This window comes from Prionailurus viverrinus, chromosome F2 (genome assembly GCF_022837055.1).
Source record: "Prionailurus viverrinus isolate Anna chromosome F2, UM_Priviv_1.0, whole genome shotgun sequence".
In the NCBI taxonomy this organism is placed as follows: domain Eukaryota; kingdom Metazoa; phylum Chordata; class Mammalia; order Carnivora; family Felidae; genus Prionailurus; species Prionailurus viverrinus.
Window position 1 is genome coordinate 73,155,587 of NC_062578.1, and position 22,027 is coordinate 73,177,613.

At 46.5% G+C, this 22,027-nt stretch overlaps 1 protein-coding gene across 1 annotated transcript in view; it reads right to left on the reverse strand.

The window, feature by feature from the left end:
* The window catches only part of ADCY8 (adenylate cyclase 8), a 223,380-nt gene that overhangs the window by 153,859 nt on the left and 47,494 nt on the right, over window positions 1-22,027 (reverse strand). The window contains exon 2 of the mRNA XM_047842372.1: window positions 19,937-20,086. Coding sequence (XP_047698328.1) covers window positions 19,937-20,086 — 150 coding nt within the window. The remainder of the gene's footprint in view (window positions 1-19,936; window positions 20,087-22,027) is intronic.

The following is a 22,027-nucleotide window of genomic DNA, read 5'->3' on the forward strand; positions in this document are numbered from 1 at the left end:
ACACCGCGAACATTTATTTCAGATAAGTCTCACCAGAGTCAGCGAGGTATGTCGGATTATTCCAGTTTCACAGATACGGAAACGGAGGCACATCAAGTTAACGTTCTTTGCCCAAGTTTTCACAGCTACTGAGGTGCAAAGCTGGGGCTCAAAACCAGGTCCGTCTGACTCCACTGTCCATGCAGCAACTAAGCTGCCTGTGAACACAGTCGGGATTTTCTCAGAAATAAATCTCCCCCTGAAATTCTAACAAAGGACAAAATTAGAAGTCTCAGATAGACTTGCCCTTGGAGGACTCTCGGCTCTATTCCCCTCCATTCTGATAAATCCCTGTCCTACTACGCTAACTTCCAAATCTGTTGTAACAACACACTATCGTTGGTGACGAGGAGCTACGTTGCAAAAGCTAGCAACTATTGCTTCAATATGCCAAAAAGGCACACATCTTTTGGACAACTACCAATCTTGGTGTGGAAAAGACCTCCACATTGTTATTTCCCCCCGGAAATATTTGAACCCATTCAGCAGAACATGTACATTTTCAAATTGGCTTCCGTGTCTGACGACGGTAACCCCTTGGGTGTTTACGGGGGTGGGGGAAGGCTTAGGTTCTGAAAGTATAGTCGGCACAGAGCCCGACGTGGGGCTCGAACTCACAAACCGTGAGATCGTGACCTGAGCCGAAGTCAGACGTTTAACCGACCGAGCCGCCCAGGTGCCCCTGGAAGGATCCTCTTTTTTTTTTTTTTTTAATTTTTTTTTTTAACGTTTATTTATTTTTGAGACAGAGAGAGACAGAGCATGAACGGGGGAGGGGCAGAGAGAGAGGGAGGCACAGAATCGGAAGCAGGCTCCAGGCTCCGAGCCATCAGCCCAGAGCCCGACACGGGGCTCGAACTCACGGACCGTGAGATCGTGACCCGAGCCGAAGTCGGATGCTTAACCGACCGAGCTGCCCAGGTGCCCCTGGAAGGATCCTCTTTAAGAAAAAGATTGCAAGTAGTAACTAGACACGTGCCAGGACCCTTCGGAGGGCTTTGGAAGGACGTGTTAAGTGAGAGGTCCTGAGGCTTAAGTTTCATGAGCTTCACTAGAGCTGGCAAACAATCCTGCATTCTGAGCAGAGCAACTTTTATTATTGTAAATGCTGGAAGATGCCCACAGCTTGGAGCAGCACCCCGCCCGTGGCTGCATGTGGACAGATAAAACAAATTACTGCCTACCTTAACTCTTAGCAGGCAGCTGTTTCCACAGATACCTATTTATAAGTGTGCCGTAATACATGCTTCCCAGGCTCTTTGAACGGTGAATTCTCTTTTTTCCCCACACAGTGAATTCTCTTTTTTCTCTCTCCCCAGAAAACGTTCACTCACTCAATACACATTTTTCAAAGTTTGGAGACACGATGAACAAGACTGATCAGATCCCTGCTGCGACCAAATTACATACTAGTTGGAAACAAGGAGGCATATGCATTCACAATGTAATTTCACGTAGTTTTAAGGTCCACCAAGAAAAGAAAACTGGGTGGTGTGGTAGAGAATATACCTGTGTGCGGAGAGCGTGGAGAGGGTCAATGTCACTCAGGGAAGGCATCCTAATTAAGGATACATTTTTGCCGAAGCCCGAAGGAGGAGAATCCAACACCGGGAATTCTGAGTTTCTAATTCAGTGGTTATGATTCTGGTGTCTATTTAATTAGCAATTGACAAGAGCTTTATAACACTCATTCATGGAAATTTGTAAAGTATTGACTATGGGTTATCTTTTCACATTGATCCAAGAATATCGTATGTCAAATCTCACGGTTCATGGGTTCGGGCCCCGCGTCAGGCTCTGTGCTCAGAGCCTGGAGCCTGCTTCGGATTCTGTGTGTGTCTGTCTTTCCACCCCTCACCCGCTCGCCTCAGTCTATGTCTCTCAAAATAAATAAATGTTTAAAAAATAAAAAAAGAACATCATGTGTCAATAGTGATTGGAGGAGCTCTAATTTGGAGGTAAAAGACTGATTAAACCTTAAAGAAGCCCCTTAAAGGCAGTATTACCAGGACATTAACCATCCTCCTCCAATACAACATTTAAACAATTTAAAAAATAATCACTTATAGGGGCGTCTGGGTGGCTCAGTCGGTTGGGCGTCCGACAACGGCTCAGGTCATGATCTCACAGTTCGTGAGTTCGAGCCCCGCGTCAGGCTCTGTGCGGAAAGCTCAGAGCCTGGATCCTGCTTCAGATTCTGTGTCTCCCTCTCTCTCTGCCCCTCCCCCGCTAACTGCTCTGTCTCTCTCCGCCTCTCAAAAATGAATAAACGTTAAAACAATTAAAAAACACTCACATCTGAAGTGTGGTTACAGTTAGAAGATCACCTTCCTGTGTACGGGCTCATTGAATGGGCACAAGAATCCTTCGAGGTAGGAATTATTAAAACAATTTTACAGGTGAAGAAACTCAGGCTCAGAGAAGTAACTGACTTGAAGCCAACCCCTGTATTAATACAGGACAGCAAACTGCACATCCCTCTTCTGCTGCATCTAAAAAAGCACACTGTCAATGCCTGCGCTCCAAAAAAGAAACCGAGTCAGAGGCCAGAGGGCATGGTGGAGGCAATGTGGCAGGTGGCCCTTCAACTGCTATCTCCACGAACTGTCTGGAGAAACTGTTCAGGGCAGGTATGGACATGTGGTCCCTGTGACCCCCTCCTCCGAGCCTATAAAACCAATTGGCTGTTGATCTGCATCGTCACTTTTCACTTCGGTGTTTAATGGTACGCTGACGTTAATTTTCTGCTCATGAAAAAAATGGTTAAACAGTTCTCATTTATATTTGAAATAACAGGAAGTATCATAATCAGCAAAGTTTACCTGGAAAACACAGGCAATGTTCATTCTTTAGTTCCCTCTAACTCTGGGCAAACACAAGCTACTCCCTGAACAGAAGGCGTAATTCAATTGCCTTTGACTTCCGTGGCTTTTCACACTGCAAACATCTGAGTCTGGCTCTGTCTCTACTTATTTAAAATCAATTCAATCTCAGGGCACCTGGGTGGCTCAGTTGGTTAAGTGTCTGACTTTTGATTTCGGCTCAGTGGGATCGAACCCTGTGTCAAGCTCTGCGCAGAGCGTGAAGTCTGCTTGAGAGTCTCTCTCTCTCTCTCTCTCTCTCTCTCTCTCTCCCTCTGCCCCTCTCTCTCGCTTGTGCGTGCTCTCTCTTTCTCTAAAAATCCATAAAATGAAAAAAATTTTAAATCAACTCAGCTTCTGGTAGCCTGAGGATTTTGTTTTCTGTGCGAGACATTGCCTTATGATTAAAACAAATGTTTTAGAAAGAGTCACAATTACGGGATGCCTGGGTGGCTCAGTCGATTAAGCATCCGATTTCAGCTCAAGTCATGATCTATTCGTGGGATCGAGCCCCACTTGGGGCTCTGTGCAGACAGCTCAGAGCCTGGAGCCTCTTCTGATTCTGTCTCTCCCTCTCTCTCTGCCCCTCCCCCACTCGCACTCTGTCTCTCCCACGAATAAATAAACATAAAAAAAATTTAAAAGGAAAGAGTAGTAATTACAACGACAACCCCGCTGCCAACAACAGATCTTACTCAGCACTTAACTACGCGTCAAGCTTTATGATACACGATTCACCTCATTTCCTCCTTCCTCACAGCAACTCCCAAGACAGGTACATTTCTTACTGCTATTTCACAGATGTGGAAACTGAGGCTTAGGGAGGTCAGATAGTTGTCCCAAGGGCACGGAGTGAGTCAGCAGCTGCACCTGAATGCATACCCGGCTGTCCTGGTCCATGAGTGAGTGAGTTCTACGCACCAGGCTCTGAGCTATGGAGCCTCATCAGGGTTCATCCTTTTCTAGACTGCCACAGACCATGTCGGGCTGACTCTCACTTCACAAGCTTTTCCGCCTCCTTGCATAGTCTATTGTGGAATATCATCCGCTACTCATCTGCCCGTGCAAGGTGCTATGGCGTGTGCCAAGGAAGGAGTTTATGGCAGGCATTGTGGTCTGTGCTGAGCAAAGCAGGGGATGATGAACTTCACGTCTGCCGTCCCTGTGCTTGAGTGTACTTGACTGAGAGACTGAAGACGACGGCAATACGATATTAATGGCATTAGGATAAAAGGTCGGTACGGGGCACCACCTGTCTTGTTGTGTCTCTCAAAGAGATACCCGGAGTATCGATGCGAACGACGAATTGTTTTGAGCTGTTGGAGACTTAAGAGGTATAAGATGGACTATTTACATTCCTGTGATTATCAGACAAAAGAGGGGGTTTCCACCAACTTAAACTGCAGACTCTTGGACAGTAAGGAAGGAGGAAGAGGAGTTGATGGGGAAGAGAGGTGAAGAGGAAACACCAGCGGTTGTAAACGGAACCTTCTGCGGAACTTATCATCCAACTGCTTGAGGAGGAGAGGGAAAGAATTCCTCCGTATTTGTCAGTGACACTCAACTCTGGGGGAAGGGCTTCATGGGCAACGCTCCTGCATTCAGTCATTATTGTATTTATTTGATACGATGCTACTACGTGTTTAAAAGCAGGTTAGGTGTGAGGAGAGAAACCTGAGTCCTCCACTGATCAAGAGACTTGGATTCCAGGGAAGAGATAGAAGACATGCCACCTGTCACTATGAGAGAATTTGCAAAGTACCAAGCCCACCGAACTCCAGTTAATTACGCGAAATTCGTCCTAAAAAAGAAATTCATCTTGTTTGATTCTTGACACCCAGTTCCGGACTTGGTCTACACTCCCTAATGCACGAACTTGATTAAAAGCGACGACACAGAGAGGGAGACACAGAATCCGAAGCAGGCTCTAAGCTCCGAGCCGTCGGCACAGAGCCCGACGCGGGGCCCAAACTCACGAGCAGGGAGAACTGCTGATGCCTCATGATGACACCCTTCTTACTAGTAGGACAGTTCTGGAGGGGGCTCTGGGAAAAAAGTCAATTGCGGTGGAATTTTGTTTGGCTTTTGGGGACTTAGCGGAGTCTCAAATAATGAAGAAATCAACCAAGTGTACTGGAGGGCCCCTGGATCAACGTGTGCCTGAAGCCTGTGAAGAATGGAACCCAGGTAGGTCAAAGCTGGGCCTGGAGAAGGACTATACACCTTGACGAGTGACCCCCTGAGGTCGTGATCAGTTTGGTGCATATGGTGGGTAGGTGAGCCTAAAGCTGGAGGCTTTGGAATACTTGGGAGGATCCAGGATGCTTTTGCTGCGAGAAAAGCAAAGGGAATTTGCCCCTATACTCTCCTTGGCCCAGCCAGGCTCTCTCAACTGGAAGCAAGAGTCTTCATGGCGCGTTCACCGGAAGCTGGCAGCTTCACGGGCTGCTGCGTCTTCTCTCTGAGTAGCGTCACTCTACGTTTTCCCTAAATTAAGAAAACTCATCTGATGTCCCCACATCTCTCCATTATTCTTACAGATCATGCCCCAGTCCTGCTGTGGCGAATGCACGCCGGTCCCAGATAGTCAGTAACAGGAGGTGGCGTTATGGTTTTGATTGCCAAGACCAGCGCGAGTTGGGTTTCCTGTCATTCCACACTGAAAGTCTCCCGTGAGGAAGCGAGGGCCAGGGCCCTCCCGGCCGAGGAAACAGTACACATTGAGGCACGGGGTTGTGAGCCGCAGGGTACGTTGAGGAGATTTTACGAATTCACAAAGCTTAATAGTTGGTATATGCATGCGCCCTGGAGCAGGACTGTCGAGGTCCCAATACCAGCTCTGGAACTTACTACCTATTACGTAACTTCTTTGTTTCCGAGTTTCCCATAAAATGGAGGTCAACATACCACCTACCTCAGAGGGCTGCTCTGATAATTAAACAAAGTAATACAGTGAACCTGGTTTTTCAACAAAATTTTAACGTTTTTTTTATTTCTGAGATAGAGAGAGAGAGAGACAGAGCACAAATAGGGGAAGGGAAGAGAGAGAGGGAGATACAGAATCGGAAGCAGGCTCCAGGCTCAGAGCGGTCAGCACAGAGCTCCATGCGGGGCTCTGACTCATGAGCCACAAGTTCATGACCTGAGCCAAAGTCAGACGCTTAGCCTACTGAGCCACCCAGGCACCCCACAGTTGACCTTTTAACAAGGGGAGGGTTAGGGTGCCAATCCCTGAGCATTTGAAAGTCTACGTGTAACTTTGGACCTCCAAAATCTTTTTTTAAAATGTTTTTATTTATTTTTGAAGGAGAGAGACAGAGAGACAGAGCATGAGCGGGGGAGGGGCAGAGAGAGAGGGAGACACAGCATCCGAAGCAGGCTCCAGGCTCTGAGCAGTCAGCACAGACCCGGATGCGGGGCTCGAACTCATGAACTGTGAGATCATGACCTGAGCTGAAGTCGGACGCTTAACCGACTGAGCCACCCAGGCGCCCCGACCTCCAAAATCTTAACTTAGTACTGAAGCCCACTGTTGACTAGAAGCCTCACTGATAACATAAACAGTCGATTAGCACATATTTTGTGTTATATGTATTACGTGCTGTATTCCTACAATAAAGTAACCTAAAGAAAACGTTAAGAAAATCATAAGCAAGGGAAAATGCACTTACAGTACTGTACTGAACTTATGGGAAAAAAATCTGTGTAAAAGTAGACCCACCTGTGTTGTTCAAGGGTCACCTATATACATAAAGAGGTTTGGGGAGCCTGGGTGGCTCAGTTGGCTAAGCCTCTGACTTCGGCTCAGGTCATGATCTTGCGGTTTGTGAGTTTGAGCCCCACATCAGGCTCTGGGCTGACAGCTCGGAGCCTGGAGCCTGCTTCGGATGCTGGGTCTCCCTTTCTGGCCCTCCCCTGCTTGTGCTCTCTCTCTCTCTCTTTCAAAGTAATAAACATAAAAAAGAAATAAAGAGCATCAAAATACAGCATCCTAGCACCCAGTCAATGCTCCATAAGGGCTAGTTGTTGCTAATTCTATCCAGGAAATGTTTAAGGTGGAGAGAGAAGTAAGAAATGCATTGGATTCTAAGAGCATGGACATTCGTCCTGGATTCCTAATTACCACACCACCACGTGGCTTAAAACAGTAGCCATTTACTCTCTCCCGGTTCTGGAGGTCAGGAGTCTGGAATCAAGGCTCGGGCAGGCTGGTTCCTTCCGAGGGCTCTCAGGGAGAAACCGCCCCATACCCTTCTCCCGGCTTCTGGTGCCCACCAGCAGTCTTGGTGTTCCTTGTCTTGTGCACCTCTCCAAGCCCAACTCCAAATGGGACTCGTCGATCTGTCAACTCCAATCGCTGCCTTCTAAAGTACTGCTCTCAAATTGGATGTGCACAAGACATTTGCAACAGACTCGAAACAAACAGACAATTCTAGAATGGCTCTGTACTCAGACTGCTCTAAAAGTATTCTTTTTTTTTAAGAGAGAGAGAGAGAGAGAGCGCGCGAGCACATGTGATAGAAGGAGAAAGAAAGAATCCCAAGCAGCCTCCATGCTAAGCACAGAGTGTGACGTGGGGTTCGGTCTTGTGTCATACCCGAAGATCATGACCTGAGCTAAAATCAAGAGTTGGATGCTTAACCAACTGAGCCACCCAGGCATCCCCTGCTCTAAAATTATTCTTTTTTTTCCCAATGTTTATTTATTTTTTGGGGGACAGAGAGAGACAGAGCATGAACGTGGGAGGGGCAGAGAGAGAGGGAGACACAGAATCGGAAGCAGGCTCCAGGCTCCGAGCCATCAGCCCAGAGCCTGACGCGGGGCTCGAACTCACGGACCGCGAGATCGTGACCTGGCTGAAGTCGGACGCTTAATCGACTGCGCCACCCAGGCGCCCTCTAAAAGTATTCTTAAATGATCTGTCCTCTTTTATGGCCAATCCATTGTGGCTGCAAAACAGAGAAGACAATTCCCATCAGGGGATCCATACTCAAATCCAGCGAAAATAAGCTATTCTCGGCATGAATCATTTTTTTAGAAAGTTATTTTGGGGGCCCCTGGGTGGTTCAGTCCATTAAGGGTCTGACTCTTGATTTCGACTCAGGTCACCATCTCATGGTTGTGGGATCAAGCCCCGAGTCCGGCTCTATGCTCAGTGTGGAGCCTGCCTGAGAGGCTCCTTCGCTCTCTCTGCCCCTCCCCCGCTTGCACGGGTATGCTCTCTCTAAAAAAATTTTAAACAATAATATTTAAAAGTAAAAACACTTATTTTCTCTTCCCCTGCTCCAACCTACTCCCGCTTTTGAGACGCGCCTTCGACTATATCGACGCAACAGAAAGTTTCCTGCCTTCGGCACTTGACAGTGGACTGTGTCTGGTTTCTGGCGAGCATTGTTTTCGTCAAAATTCCCGGGACAGGTTTGGGAGACAAAAGGGACCCTTGTGACTCTCTGGCTCCTCCTTAGCTTCTCCAGGCTGGATCAGAGGTATTGAGGGCAGTGGTGGTGACCGAGTCCTCTTATCTGAACTGCCTTGGGAAATGTTAACTGTGTGCAAATGAGCACAGAGGGCTGGCCTCTCTTTGAATAGCGGGAGCATTATTTTTGTATTTATTTATTTATAATTTATTGTCAAATGGTTTTCCATACAACACCCAGTGCTCATCCCAACAGGTGCCCTCTTCCATGCCCATCACCCACTTTCCCCTCCCTCCCCCCCCCACCCCATCAACCCTCAGATTGTTCTCACTCAGTACTTAAGAGTCTCTTATGGTTTGCCTCCCTCCCTTTCTGGAACTTTTCTTCTCCCCCCCTTCCCCTCCCCCATGGAGTTCTGTTAAGTTTCTCAGGATCCACATACGAGTGAAAACATATGGTATCTGCCTTTCTCTGCCTGACTTATTTCACTTAGCATGACACTCTCCGGTTCCATCCACGTTGCCGCAAATGACCAGCTTTCATTCTTTCTCATTGCCAAGTAGCATTCCATCGAATATATATAAACCACACCTTCTTTATCCATTCGTCGGTTGATGGATATTTAGGCTCTTTCCATAATTTGGCTATTGGTGAAAGTGCTGCTATAAACGGGGGGCGCATTTAAAATCGGTGCTGCCAGAGCACCCGGGTGGCTCAGTCAGTTAAGGTCATGATCTCCCAGCACTCGGGTTAGGGTTCGAGCCCTGCCACTGGGCTCTGTGCTGGCAGCTCAGAGTCTGAAGCCTGCTTCAGATTCTGTGTCCCCCTCTCTCTGCCCCTTCCCCGCTCCTGCACACGCTATCTCTCTCTCTCTCAGAAATAAATGCCAAAAAAAAAAAAATTAAATTAAATTAAATTAGTACTGCCCAGGGATGGCACATATGAATAAGAACACGAACAGCAAGAAGAGAAATCCTACAGTTTAGAATCAGAGCCAGAGGGCGTTCTGCTATTAAGTTCAGGGCGTGACCCAGAGGGTCCAATAGTTCAAGGACCAAGTCTGACATCCAACTTTCACCTCTATGCTCGATTTCCTCGCAGCAACCTTGAAATACAGGGATCATCATTTTTGACGGGTGAAAGATCCAAACTTCAGAGAGTTTAACCGATGCAGCCAAGGTCACCCAGATACGGAGCTGGAGCTAGCAATCGAATCCGAGTTCATTCTTCAGAGCTCACCCTCTGTCCACCACGTCAGAAAATGCAAATAATGTACCGAAAAGATCACAAAGAAGCCGGCAGCCAGATGGGACTGTAAGACTTGCTGTTCCACCCACAGGAGGCAAACACAACCCCTTGAGTGAAGTCAGCTATTCTCGAGAGGCAAGGCCATTAACACTGGTGTCTGTTCGCTGCTCAGAATCTTACCAACGCTTAGAGGGAAATCGTCCTACTAAGCGTGATACCAGAGTGTAAAAAACCCGTGCTAATAATCTCTGAGTGCCAGTCATATTTCATGACTGGGAGGAGCCCAGGGAGCTTCCTAGAGGGGATGTCTGAGCATCAGCTCGGGGTGTCGGGGAGATTTGCACCGAAATAGCCCTAACATTTGTGGAGTTATTTATGGTTGAAATGACACTGAAAAAATCAGGCATTAATGCTATTCGTCTCTCAGAACACCCCCATGGATTAGGGCAGGAATTACTTGTAATTGAGAGATGAGAAAGCTTGCACACAAAGGGGTTCAACAACTTGCACGGTCGCATAATTGACATGGAAGGAACATGTAGGGCAGCCACGTCGAGTAGACACATCATGTGAGCCACAGTTAAACTCCCCAGTGCACGCCTTTTACTTTATCGTACTTTATTTTGTTATTTTTTCAATGTTTATTTTTGAGAGAGAGAGACAGAGAGCACGAGCGAGGGTGAGGGAGGGGCAGAGACAGAGGGAGACACAGAATCGGAAACAGGCTCCAGGCTCCCAGCTGTCAGCACAGAGCCCGAGGTGGGGCTCAAACCCAAGGACCTTGAGATCATGACCTGAACCGAAGTCAGACGCTCAACCGACTGAGACACCCAGGTGCCCCTAAAAGTCCCCAGTGTGCACATTTTAAAAAGGAGAAAGAAACAGCTGAAATGCGTGTCAATAATATATTCTATTTGCATGTCAATAATATAGTCTATTTTATTAAGGAGAGGGGTGCCTGGGTGGCTCAGTTGGGTAAGCATCTGACTTCAGATCAGTTCGTGATCTTACAGTTGGGGAGTTTGAACCCTACGTCGGGCTCTGTGCTGACAGCTCAGAGTCTGGAACCTGCTTCACGTTCTCTGTCTCCCTCTCTCTCTGCCCCTTCCCCTGCTCACACTCTTGTCTGCCCCTTTCTCAAAAAGAAACAGTTAAAAAGTTTTTTTAAAAAGTTACTAAGGAGACATTTTATATTCCTTTTGTTTTTGGTAGTGTCTTCCAAACCTGGCGTGTATTTTACGTCACGGCACATCTCCATGTGGACAGAGCGTATTTTAGGTGTTCCATAGCCACCCATGTTGGGCAAGGCAGAGTTTTTCTGACTCTTTGTCTTTCTAGTTCTACCAAACTGCTTCACAAATACAAATGGCGAGGGATGGCAGCAGAGGGAGCGATAGGAACATGGGATTCAGGGTCTTAGCAGGACACAACTGGTCACTCAAAAAGGGTAACAAAGAGACTTTAATGAGGGGCACCCGAGTGGCTCAGTCGGTTAGGCGGCCAGCTATGGCTCAGGTCACGATCTCACGGTTTGTGAGTTCCAGCCTCACGTCGGGCTCTGTCCTGCAGCTCGGAGCCTGGAGCGGCTTCAGGTCCTACGTTGCCCTCTCTTCCCTCCCTCCTTGCATCTCTCTTGCTCTCGAAAATAAACAAACAAAAAATTAAAATAAAAAAAAAAGAAGAGACTTTAATGAAAAGTTAAGGAAGCCGACAATGGATGGTGAGACGCAAGATAGCCAAAGACTAGGAACAGTGAATCTGCAAGTGCCCTTGGAGCCTGGCAAATCCTGTAGCTGGAGGAGAGGTCTACCTGACAGAAGCTGTGGCCTTTGGTAGAGAAATGTTAAGCACTGGCGTTCCACAGCTCAGCCTGGTGGGTGACGGGGAGATAAAACCATTGACCTCTTTGCCCTCCCATCTACTGGTCTCCATCCTGTGGCTCCCACTGGCCAAACCCAACCAGAAACTAGACGGTACTGAGCCTGTGGATGCTTCCCTAAAGGGTAGCCTGCAGGGGCACTGATAAAAAAGAAGGGTAGAGGTCGGATCAGGAGGGTGATCAGGAGACAGCCAGCAAAAAATCAAAGGCACAGAAGGGTGGGCGCGTTTGCTGGTCTGGGTGGAGTATGAGAATGGAGGTAGCAAGTGAAGCAGTTGAAAGGTTGGGCTGAACCAGGCAGAGGATGGGCTGTAACGCCGGGTGAGTGAGATTGGGCCATACTCTATGGGCAGTAGCAATCCACGGGAGGATTTAGTGTAAAGTCTTATATAACCAAAATGGGGCACTAAGATGATGATCACGACAGGTGGTACACTGGGTAGGGTTCTGAGATGTGAATTAGTTACGTGCCTCACCCCTCCGATGAACCTGCCGAGAAACACCCGTAAGAGGCGAACAGGAATCAAGAGAGACACTGTATTACTGGCAAAGGGATGGGGACTGTGGGTCCGAAGGAGAGCCTCAGGGTGGAGTGACTACAGGGGGCTAGACCAGCTCCCGGAAGTTAGAAACTGGTTAGCACCCATTAGGAAGCTAACCTGTGTGGGAGGGCTTCAACAGTATTAGAGGAAGAGATACAGGGACAGTGAGTACATTTATGGCGGAGACAGCATTGACAGGCATTAGCACCACAGTCGATGTGGACAGATCAGGTCAAAAAAAATGTGTATGACGGAAGAAAGTGCACTTGGGGGAGATGAGAGGATCCTGAACAGGCTGAGCCAATGATACCAGGGGGCCATGCAGATGAAGCTGCCCAGCAGGAACGGATAACGAGCATCTGGAACCGGGAAAAGAACACGGTGTTAGAGATATGGACACGGAACAATCCAGAAGTGATGGCTGAAGCCGCGCTAACTCACCACAAGAGAGACAAGAGACAAAAATGGTGATTTAATAGTTATTTAAATCTAATCAAGAGTCGGGACCAACGGTTACGTCCTCCCCCCGTTTCATGAAAGTCCCATGTGGTTCGTGGTTTCTGGACGACACAGCTTTGGAATATTTCCGGCATCGCAGGAACTGGACAAGCACACAGTTGCAGAGCATTATATCCTGGGGGAAGACGGTGACTGGGATACCATTTTGCTTTTTATCCCCAAAATACCCGAGGGAAGTGGAAGTGAAACCGTGAAAAGGAATTCAATGACGCTGTGACAGAAAGGGAGCATGGAGGTGGAGAAACTTCCAAGAGGAGTTGGAAACAACAAAGATGAGTTGACGTGAGATTTATTTATTTACTTATGTATTTTAAATGTGAAGTCATGTATGTGAAGGAATAACAGGAGAAGCTGGCCGGGAAGATGCACGAACAGGAAGATTTTACGTGTCAAGGACAGACTGGGCTCCTGGTTTGGGAGGACAGGGGCCCTGGAAACCATAGCACAAGAGGAGAGTGTTTCCCCGATCTATTTATTCACAAGTATTTTTGCTTGAAAGACTACTGCGAAAACACAATGACAGCATTCATTATGACGTTCATTGTCTCTGCTTTTCTTCCCAGCTCGGGCTTCTCCCCTTCTGGATCCAGAGCTATTGCGAAGCACACAATGAGATCCATATCCGATCTTCGGGGAGCTCACGGTGTAGAAGGAAACATAAAGCAAGGACGTAACAGAATGTAGAAAGAGATTAATGCCATAACGAAATGCACAAATGAAACACGGAGGTCGCAGTTGGGGAGGACAGAGAAGGTCTTTGTGGAAGAGGTGACATTTGAGCGGACCTTTGAAGAGTGGATGAGGTTTATGGATGAAAGGAGTGTTGTACCAGGTAGGGGAAAAAGCAGAAGCAAAGGCATGAGCTTACTAAGGCAATAAGAATGTTGAGGAGACCAAGAATATTCTCGTATCATCTAGACCATAGTTAATATGTATTAATGACAGATAAGGATGAACGTGACAGGTGCTACGTGGGTGGTCTTCAACGTAAAAGATGGAAAAGAGTAGAAAAACAGACGATAAGAGACTCAACATGTTTTTTGGAATATGATGAGAAGACAACAAGTTGGAGCAGAAAATCCAAATATTCTGAGATTCTGCCATTTTCAGGTCAACCTTGATTCTTCCTTGAATAAATGGGCGAATACATGAATGGATGACAAGGCTCTGCCTTAACAGTTACCTGTAACTTTGGAAAAAAATAAAGGGGGGCGCCTGGGTGGCTCAGTTGGTTGAGCATCCGACTCTTGATTTCAGTTCAGGTCGTGATCTCAGAGTCATGGGATCAAGCCTCGTGCTGGGCTCTGCACTGAGCATGGAGACTGCTTAGGATGCACTCTCTCTCTCTCTCTCTCTCTCTCTCCCCCCCCCTGCCATTCTCTCATGCTTGTGCTCTCTTTCCAAGAAATATACATAATTCCCTAGATTCTGTAGGGCACTAATATAAATCAAGCTAACCAACCCAGAACTCAATAGGAAACCTAACTTTCTCACTATTGTCCGAAACACTAGCTTCTACCAATGTTGTCTAGCAAAGATTATTTAAGTTAAACAGAATTGTTTTAACATAGCTAAAACATCTGCTGCATTTAAGAATAATCTTCCTGCTGCTACAACATATGGCATCATCAGAAACTTTATTTCACTGCCCCCAGAGCTTTGGAGACACCTCGAAATGCCACGATTACCATAGGCAATTTTCAGCAATTCTCAAACTAAAAGAAAAACGATTAATTCATTTTAATATTTAAAATAAACAGAAGCCATTGGATCATTTGGGAGGAGCAGTGGGATCACAGTAACTACAGTGATTAGAATCCACTTCCCCAAAGACAGATGTCTTAAGATTCAGCTTCTAGATGGAAAATTCCCCTAACAGGTTTGTACAAGACATGTGCTCAGTCTGTCCCAGTCTATTCCTGAATTGGATAAGAGCCCTCCCCATGCCATTTTTGATGGGGGTCACAAAGGACAGAGACCCCTTTACTTTTACCTAGGAGAATTATTACAACATGACCCTCGTGTAGGCAGAAGTCAGGCCCGGGGGCCAAAGTTTGAATTCAATATAAATCAGTTAACCAGACATTAATCAGAAGATCTCTTCTTCCAGCCATTGTGCTGGATAAATGCCAGAGAACCAGATGAATTAGAAAGAGCAGACATCTTTAAGTAGCCCTTATTGGCTGTAGAGGACAGAGGGAAACACAGACTAGTCCGTGGCATCAGGTGCGACAGGCTCTATAGCAGAGTTAACTTTAAGGAAGGCTGGAAGCCTGCAAAGCTGCAAAAAGCATTTCCACTCAACTTGGAAAGAGGAAACCAAGCCTCGTGGAGGAAGGATCCCAGAGTTGTCTGGGTGGAGACGTTAGGAGGGAGGTGGGCTTTCCAGGCTGAGAGAACCAAACTGCACAGGACAGTCGAACAGCAGTTCCGGGGGATGATGGTCGGCCATCCAGTATTGTGAGAGTGGAGAATCTGGGAGAGAGGATGGGGGCTGGAAGGTGGGCCATGTGTGGGGGTTCGGATTTTGTCTTGGAGGGAACATGGCCACTGAAGGGTTTTCCCGCAGAGAGAAGAGTGACATCAATGGCATTATCATCATAGCATCGTCTTTCGTATGGCTTGAGTACACCCTCTGCCTTGGGCTAAGAACTGTTCCTCCTTAATCCGCACCACAACTCTTGGAAGAAGGCAGAAGCATCATGCTCACCTCATACCCACAAAATCAAGGTCTCTAGGAGGAATAGTGTACCTACGTTTCCATAGCCAGGAAGCACAGAAAGTAGGACTGGAATCCAGATCTTCCAGACATTGAAGGTTTGGCTCTAAAGCACTAGCCTATCCAGGCTTCTGAACCAGACCAGGCTTTTGGAAAGGAGAACAGATTGGAGAAACAGAAGGTGGAGACCAAGAGACCCAGAGATGTTTAGTATGCGCCATGCAGGTGACAACTGGGGATAAAAATTACCCTTTATTTGTTTCTTTTTAAAGTTTACTTATTTACTTGAGAGAGGGGGGGAGAGTATGTGTGAGAGATATAGGGCAGAGAGAGAGAGAGAGAGAGAGAGAGAGGGAGAGAGTCCCAGGCAGGCCCCACACTGTCAGTGCACAGCCTTACGTGGGGCTCAATCTCACAAAGTGTGAGATCATGACCTGAGCCGAAATCGAGTCGGCCGCTTAACCAACTGAGCCACCCAGGTGCCCCCAAATTAATTTTTTTTTAAAAGGCGATGCCCTTGCCTGACCAAAGGAAAAAATCAATATGTGCTCAACCTCTTGATATCAATCATCTAAATGAAACATGTCAACATTCGGACCCATTCGGTACCTTCTGTCTGGCATTTTGCCAGCCGCCATGGGAGGGAAAGGTGGTAAGAGCCGCCTTCAAGAAGCTTTGTTAAAAATCTCGGTTGTAGAGACTTTGAGCACAAAGTGTTAACATTTGCTCGTCTCTCCTGCCTGCTTGCTCTTGACCATGGAACCACCCATGCAACCTCAGGTTATCCAAGGACAGAGCCTCTTTTTCCCCTGACCTCAGGCATCATCATGCCAGGGGACCCGCCACGCAAGCGACGGCAGGGTTCGTGTGCCGTTTATTCTCTAGCTGATGCTAGGCAATTTTTCTTTGGAAAAATTATTGGAAACCACTATTAACCATTGACAATTTCAGTCACTTTATAACCGTATACTCCATGCTGGTTTTCAGGCACTGCTCGGTGGGCCGTATGGACGAATGAGCCACGGGTGAGTTTTAAGGAGCTCCCAGACACCCTACCAAACAGGCATGCAATGATCAAGGTCCAGTGTGGCATAATGTAATAAAGATGTGCAGTAGACCTTCTTCATTTTGGTATGCATACCACATAGTTAACACTCAATAAATATATATTGAATGTCAAAGTGAGTGGAATAGTTTGCCATTGAAGGAAGTACATAACTTTGCTAGGGGCTGTCGGAGAAAACCTACGTTCCCATGTTGCTGTCCTTCATCACATCATATGCATCACATCATCAGTATCTTTGCTAATTCTTTCTCCCCGCTCTTCCGATAATGAAAGCTCTACTCATCCTCCAGGCCCAATCCAGAGGACAGACGGAGACTTATTTGTCTCTGTAACCCCACCACGAGTGGATGAATGGATGGACGAGTGCGTAAGTGAATAATGGGCGTAGGTCATCACGGAGTGCTTCTAATTGTCCGAACAACCTGCGTCCTCCCTTCTTTTAGGTTGTTTGTGTTGATGGACCCTTACGTGGCACTCTTCACTGCTTCTCCGCCAAGCTAAATCCTACTCACAGGTCAACTCAGGCACCGTGTCTTGTAGGTAGCCTTCCATCAGCTTGCTTCTAGGTTTGGCCCATACATTAATGCCATAGGCATTTGTAGAGCTACCCCTTTCCAAATCCAGTAAACTCTGTAAGACCGGGAACCAGCTGCTAGTCACTGTTATGTTCCCAATGTTCAGCAAAGTTCATGGCACATAACAGATCCTCAATAAATAAATTAATTCGTGATTGAACAAATTAAGTCATTTGACGATTTCCTTTGTATCCTACCATGGGATAAAGCCAGTTCTCGAAGGATCCCACAGAGCTTGAACATTTCTGTGGAATAAGGCCCCTTGATTCTGCATTTGTAAGTACAAAAAAATGAAATTTAGTCTCCTTTGGGGATCACTTCCCAAGGAAAAAGGATCTGCTGTCACTGAGGCTCTTTCAGGGTCTGCTTTGCAGGGTACAGAATTTCTAGCAGTTACGGTATTGCAATTAGCTCTGATAAGAGGTAAATGGGGTTGGATTCGTTAATGACACAAGATATTTTAACAGATATGGAGCCTAATGCTGCGTTCTGGTTGCTATGAACGTAAGGCAAACCACGATCCTGATTTCCTTCCCAATGAGTAACTTACACTTGGGGTTTCAACGGAGACGAGCCAATCCATAATATGTTCTCACAGGAGTCCCTCCCGGGATTGAGCTACGCTGGCTGACTCATGCATCATTATGCACCATCATGCAAACTCCTCACTGAGCTGCAAGGGCACGACACACAGTACTTCTCATTAAGCTGCCTCTTCAGGAAGAATGTTATCAGTCCCATGCCACAGATGGAACAACCAAAGCTCCGAGCTTGCTGGGGCTCACTAAGATAGTAAGTCATTCAGCAAAGATGTCCAATCCTGAAGAGTCTCATTTGAAAGGCTTCTCTGCCTCTCTACCACCGGGGAAGTTCTCAGGGATAATGGGGACCTGAAGCAGAGACCAAATGGAAAGTAATTTTATCACCGAGTGAAACAGAGTCAGCTGTCTTAGCCACTCCCACGGGGGGAAGGGAATGGTCCATATACCGGAAACACATTATCATAGTTGTGAGCCCAGGGCTATACCAAACCTACAGCATAGTTTGCTGCATATTTAGAACGAAGAGTATTCCACCGAAAGACAGTCTTTTCTTATAAAGAGGCCGACTTATAATTTTGTATTGATGCATACACACGAGCTCACTTGAGGCAAACATAAAGCTGGAAAGGAAGCCATCAACCTGAAGGAGGGGAGACGGAAGAAAAGTCTTAGGGGTACGATAAAGCAGCCCTGTCCAGTGCCTCTCATACCTCGTAAACATTAAACAAAAGCCTGAGCTTCCCAGACAACTCACCCACAACAGCAGCTCTGGTCGCAAGAGAACCCCAACAACAGTCGAATAAATCATTAATACGGCAGCATTCTCTGAATTGGCTCGCGTCCCATGGAAAGAGTGACGGGCCAGTCTGGCGGGTGCTCTGTTTTGCAGAGGAACACAACATATCGTCCCGGAAGATACCCGTGTTTATTGCACAAGGTTGATTTCAAGCTATTTTTCTGGATTATTTTATAAGGACATTCAGGACCGCTATAATCAATCTATTATGAAGTTGCATGACGGCTCTAGACATTAATTTGAGAAACTGGATTCTGACATTCCGCATCCTATGAAGTCCACGGAGGGCCTGGAAATTTGGTAGTTTCCTCTGTGCCCCTGGCAATGGCATGTGGCAGTGGGACTTGAGTTTGGGGCAGTTGCACCTGTCTACCTGCCTCACTGAAGGGCGCCCAGACGTGGCTCCCGTCACTTCAAAGATCCATGTTTTTACTGATGATCTGACCAAATTAAGATGAAGAAAATGTGGCGCTTTTTGGGGGCAGCTACTCTCTTTATAATTTCTCAAACTATTATTGCGTAAAGCTTAATATAACATGTGCGTGTCCACAGACGTAACATTTCTTTTTTTTTTTTTTTTAATTTTTTTTTTCTCTCAACGTTTTTTTATTTATTTTTTGGGACAGAGAGAGACAGAGCATGAACGGGGGAGGGGCAGAGAGAGAGGGAGACACAGAATCGGAAACAGGCTCCAGGCTCCGAGCCATCAGCCCAGAGCCTGACGCGGGGCTCGAACTCATGGACCGCGAGATCGTGACCTGGCTGAAGTCGGAGGCTTAACCGACTGCGCCACCCAGGCGCCCCTCACAGACGTAACATTTCTGAAAGAGAGCCTAAGACGAGAGAACTAATACATCTGTTGCACCCAGAACTCCCAAGAGCAAATAAACTTAGATTATATGCTGGTTCTATAACCGATTTTCCACACATTCCTGTTATTCCTCTTTGAAAACGGCTTTCAGAGGCAAAGATGTGCACGAATTTTGAAGAGGGCATGAATAATTTTCCCGGGGCAAATCTTTATTTTTTGAAAGCTAATTCATCCGGCGGGATATATGTATATTCAAAGCCAATATATATTTGAATTATATAATTCAACGCCAAAACTACTTTTTAAATCCTTATAACATCCACCCAATCAGGAGGTCTACGAAACTGAATTTCAGTCTCTTCAAACTGGAAACTCATGGCCCCGAGCCCAACCCCACCTGCTCTCCCTACTGCATCCCCTGGCCTGGGACCGCCATCATGTTCCACGAGATATACTGCGTTCGGTAATCTCTTCTGAAAATCAGGACGAGGCGTCAGGACCTACACGTACACGAGATTCTTCCATAAGCTTACTACAATTTGAATTGGTAGGTCAGGAAAACATTTACTTGAAATAACCGTTCACAGTTTCAAGACAGGAGGATCAAAAATGAGAATGTTCGTGGTTTTTAGGACCCACGGCCTCGTTCACAAACACAGATGTCAGTCCACGTGTCAGAAAAGCACTCTGGGACAAATCGCTTTATTTCTCGTAGACGGCCCTTAATTGAAGGTGGGACACAAAACCAGACGTGCTTTGAGCTAGACGTCGAACATAACTACTTTGGACCCTGGAATCCTGGACGCAGACTTTAAGAGAACGCTCGACGTCAAGATTTGTTTGGGGAGGAAAAAAAGAAAAAAAGCTCCATGGATGTCAGACCGGCTGGGGATACCCAACGCCAGGCCCTTCCATTTGGTACCTGTCTTTGGTTTTCCGTCTCCAGGCGCAGCCTGGCCTCCACACACCTCCGTGTCTCCAGGAAGGCTTGGCGCTGGGCCCGGTCTGACAGGTAACTGATGAAGGTTCCAGCCGTGTTCATACACATGAACAGCACTGCCTGGGCCATCACCTAAAACACATTTGCAAACATAGGCCGGTCAGATGGTTAAAACAACAGCTGTGTGGAGACAAAGAGGAAAACATAAAGAAAGGCTCCCAAGGTAAACCTTAAGGTACTCGTGTAAAGCATGAGGCTAACAGAACCATATCCTTCATTCAGGCCTTGGGTGGAACAGTGCCTCGGAGAGGCCGCCCTCGAACTTTCTATTCAACTCAAAAGCTTCTCCCGCTGCAAGTCTGGATTTGGGCCTGAATTGGAAACTTAAGGTAAGATGGGGGAGGGGGGGGCTTCTCTCTTCCTCACTCTGCCTCACTTCCTCTTCACTAGCGGAAGTGGGTCGTTAGCCTTTCAGAGGATTGGAGAAGCAGGTCAGAAGAAGGGAAAGAGACGAATAAGAAACAGGAGAGGTTAGTAGTTGGACGGCGCTCTCCTGTTTTGCCTTTGTACTGTTTGGTAACATCCAAGACCTGTGGCTTCTAACTCAAAAAAAGATATCATAATTGAATGGAAAAAGAAGGTGTGGTTTATACATACAATGGAAATCTACTTGGCAATGAGAAAGAATGTAATTCTGCCATTTGCGGCAACGTGGATGGAGCTGGAGGGTATTATGCCAAGTGAAATAAGTCAGTCAATCATATGTTTTCACTCATGCGGATCTTGAGAAACTTAACAGAAGACCGTGGGGGAGGGGAAGGAAAAAAAAAGTTACAAACAGAGAGGGAGGGAGGCAAACCATAAGAGTCTCTTAAATACAGAGAACGAACTGAGGGTTGACGGGGGGCGGGGGGGTGGTGCGTGGGGGAGAGGGGAAAGTGGGGGATGGGCACTGAGGAGGGCACTTGTTGGGATGAGCACTGGGTGTGGTATGGAAACCAAATTGACAATAAATTATATTAAAAAAGATACCATATTCATTAACTGCTTTTAATCCCCGTGGCTATTATCCTATCCCTACACACCAAAGTCTCCTGGCTGGACCTTCACATTAGGCTTCTTACTTGCACATTTTCCCCTTCCAAACTACCCTCCCGTGAAGAAAAGCAGGAAGATTCTGGAAAGGAGTCAATACTTGGAAGGAAGAAATAGCCAAGTGTGGGTTTTTTTATTTTTATGGCTTTAGCCTGAGGCAAGTCACGGATGGCACCTTGTAGGGTAGCAAAAACTCAAACAGAAAACCCAGGTGGCCTGAAAAAGCAAAGATCAGAGTTCAGACAACTATAGCTGCTAGGAAATGAGGGGCAAATCCCCCAAAGAAGGGAACCAGTGAGAGGGAAGCTTAAATTCTTATATAAAATCTTCTCTGAACCACATATCCACAGGGAAGACAGCAAGTGATCAAGCCGATGGTAAAAGAATTTAACTGAGATTTGAATTGCCTTCCAAAAGACCAATATTGTCATTTCATTTGCACCCAGTTAATCACTTGCTGAAACAAAACAAAACAAAACAAAACAAAAAAGCATTATTTCCCAAAGAATGCAAGAGAATCTACAATCTTAAACACATAGCCATCACAGTGTCCTAAACACAATGCAAAATTATGTGATATAGGAATAGACACGAAAATGTGACTCACTCTAAAGAGAAAAAAAATGAACCGAGATGTATTCTGATGCCCCCCCCCCCCATGTTGGCATTAGCAGATAAAAATTCTAGTAGCTTTTACAGCTTTTGTCAATGATGTAAAGGTAAGCATGCTAGCAATGAATGCAAAGCCAACTCTTGGCAGAGAAGTAGAAACCACACACACACACACACACACACACACACACACACACACAAATGAAAATTCCAGAAGTGGAAAACACAACATTTCAACACAAAACCGTTACTGGAGGATTTTAACACCATAATGTCGGTGACAGAAGAAAAAAAAAACCCAGTAAACTTAAAGAAAAATCAATAAACCAAGAATAATCTGGGAAACAGAGGAAAATGCCATAGACA